The sequence below is a fragment of the Penaeus monodon genome, chromosome 15 (assembly GCF_015228065.2).
Source record: "Penaeus monodon isolate SGIC_2016 chromosome 15, NSTDA_Pmon_1, whole genome shotgun sequence".
NCBI lineage: Eukaryota > Metazoa > Arthropoda > Malacostraca > Decapoda > Penaeidae > Penaeus > Penaeus monodon.
The window spans coordinates 31,536,493-31,538,611 of NC_051400.1; the positions used below are offsets into that span (position 1 = coordinate 31,536,493).

Genomic DNA, 2,119 nt, shown 5'->3' on the forward strand with positions numbered 1-2,119 from the left:
ATGTAACATTGAGACAAAGAAATCTGTTAACAGTGATCATTTATCAATAACTAAACACCTGCACATGAAGAGAAAAAACAATTAGGCACATAATCCAAGTATATGCTCTGACCTTGATTCGAGCGCCTCATACTTGCTGGGCCCTCGACCTGGCTTTGGCTCTGAGGCAACTGGGTATGCCCCGAGGCCTGCCATGATGCAAACACACTCCGAGAGAACAAAGCCTGAATAGATGCGCATCCGGAAGCTGAAGAAGACAGGTGTCATGTACCACACACGGTACATAAAACTGTAGTCCCGGAAGATCTCCTTCCCCTCGGCAAACTGCAAGTACAAATCAGTAAGTATGGAATAAGTTGAGGAGTAAATCTTATTTTAAAGAGGGAAAAGGTCAGGAGAGAAGCAAAAACAGAAATATAGGAAGAAGAGGGAGAGGAAAAGAGAAAAAATACAGTTAAATAGTAGGGCAAGTGCAGGATGGAGGAAAGTGAGGAAACCGAGATGGAGGCTTAAAGATAAAACAATACATTCTTCTATAATCAAAACTATGACATTCATTAACCACATAACATTCAAATGAAAATCATTGTTTCAGCAAACACTAACTAATACATCATAATACAAAAGTGCCAGATAAATTTCTTGGTGCCACATTAACAAATCAAAAATAAATTTTGATCTTAATGGTACATATTATAACACTGCTCTCATATCATATTAGTATGGTTTATATTCAAGAGAAGTTTAAACTGTTGGCCAAAAAACTGACAGTCTTCGCTATTCTCACACCTACCGAGAGGGGGAAATAGTGTGATGTCAAAAGGAAAGCCACAGCATACAATGGAACGACCCATATTCTCTGCAGCATGGACTTAAAACAGTCAACACCACCATCAATTGCTGTTCCTTTCAGCATATCAGAATATACCGATACTTGTAGTATGGACCTGTTAGAAGAAAGTTGGATAACCTCCTATATAAAATTCATCTTTTACCATGTTATCTTCTCTTACCATATTTTTTGTGTTTCTGCAACAGACATTAAAGATCATTCAAGACTTTTTTTTTTTTTTTACAGCAAAATTCTGTTACCTTTTTAAAAGCAAAAAACAGTATTCAACAGAAGAAAAGCCCATATACATTACTGTTCAAAACACAAAATCCAGTTAAATGCATAATGGAAGACATCCATAGGTGACGGGTCAACCTCCTATTATTTAAGCTGGTTGAAAGGTTCTTTTTGTATCTTCGTGTCAGACTTCTTCAGGTCACGTTTCTTCCAAGTGTCAGAACCTCAAAGCAATATACTCAACAAGCTGACAAAAATATATTAATCATGATCAAGTGCAAGTCCAGTATAATAAAGGCCTTGTAATTATTTCGTTACACAGCAGGCACCCTCTTGTCTTTAATGCTGTTTATTACATGATTGAAGGAAGCACATCAGCCATGCATTCGTTATTTAATCCCCTGTGGACAGACTAAAGGTCAATGGCACACCATCCACAAACATGCATATTTTGGGACAAAAGTATCTATTTATCATTATCAACATCATCATGGGCAAGGATAAGAGTGCCCGTTTTGGTACGCTGGTGAATTTACTATGTAGGGAGCCATACGCAATCAGAAGATTCATCATGAGAGCGCTATTATGTTGTTCGCGACTGATATCAGTGAACTTCTCTACAAGTAGCTATTAAATTCCTTGAAGCAAGCTTTTTTGAAAGTCCTTCGCTGAAGAATAATACAATCAGTGCTATACAAAATTTGTTGCACACAAAAAGGTGCTATGCTCAAAGACACAGTAAGTTCCAATCATAGCTCAAATATTCATTCTAAAGACTGAAACTGTGAATAAAAAATCCTTGTAAAATATTCACATAGGAAACCATTTCAGAACTATACTTGGTCACACAAACTAATTGCAAAGGATTAATGATAAAACAATATACTTATGTCTTACTTTCAGTTGGTATTAGGTAACTCATTGGATATTCCTCGTACAAAGCGACATCGGCTCATAACAGACAAATAATGATGAAATCTTAAAATCTCTGCTGAAAAAAAAGCTATATCTTTTTATTCGCTTTGCTTAACCACTCTCTCATAATGCCCC

At 36.6% G+C, this 2,119-nt stretch overlaps 1 protein-coding gene across 1 annotated transcript in view; it reads right to left on the bottom strand.

Moving 5' to 3' along the window:
• LOC119582329 (lysophospholipid acyltransferase 7-like) overlaps positions 1-1,639 on the bottom strand; it is a 33,282-nt gene extending 31,643 nt beyond the window's left edge. Inside the window, 4 exon segments of the mRNA XM_037930543.1 lie at positions 113-324; positions 794-930; positions 933-973; positions 1,623-1,639. Of these exon segments, the coding sequence (XP_037786471.1) occupies positions 113-324; positions 794-930; positions 933-973; positions 1,623-1,639 (407 nt within the window).
• Positions 1,640-2,119: the final 480 nt, after the last annotated feature.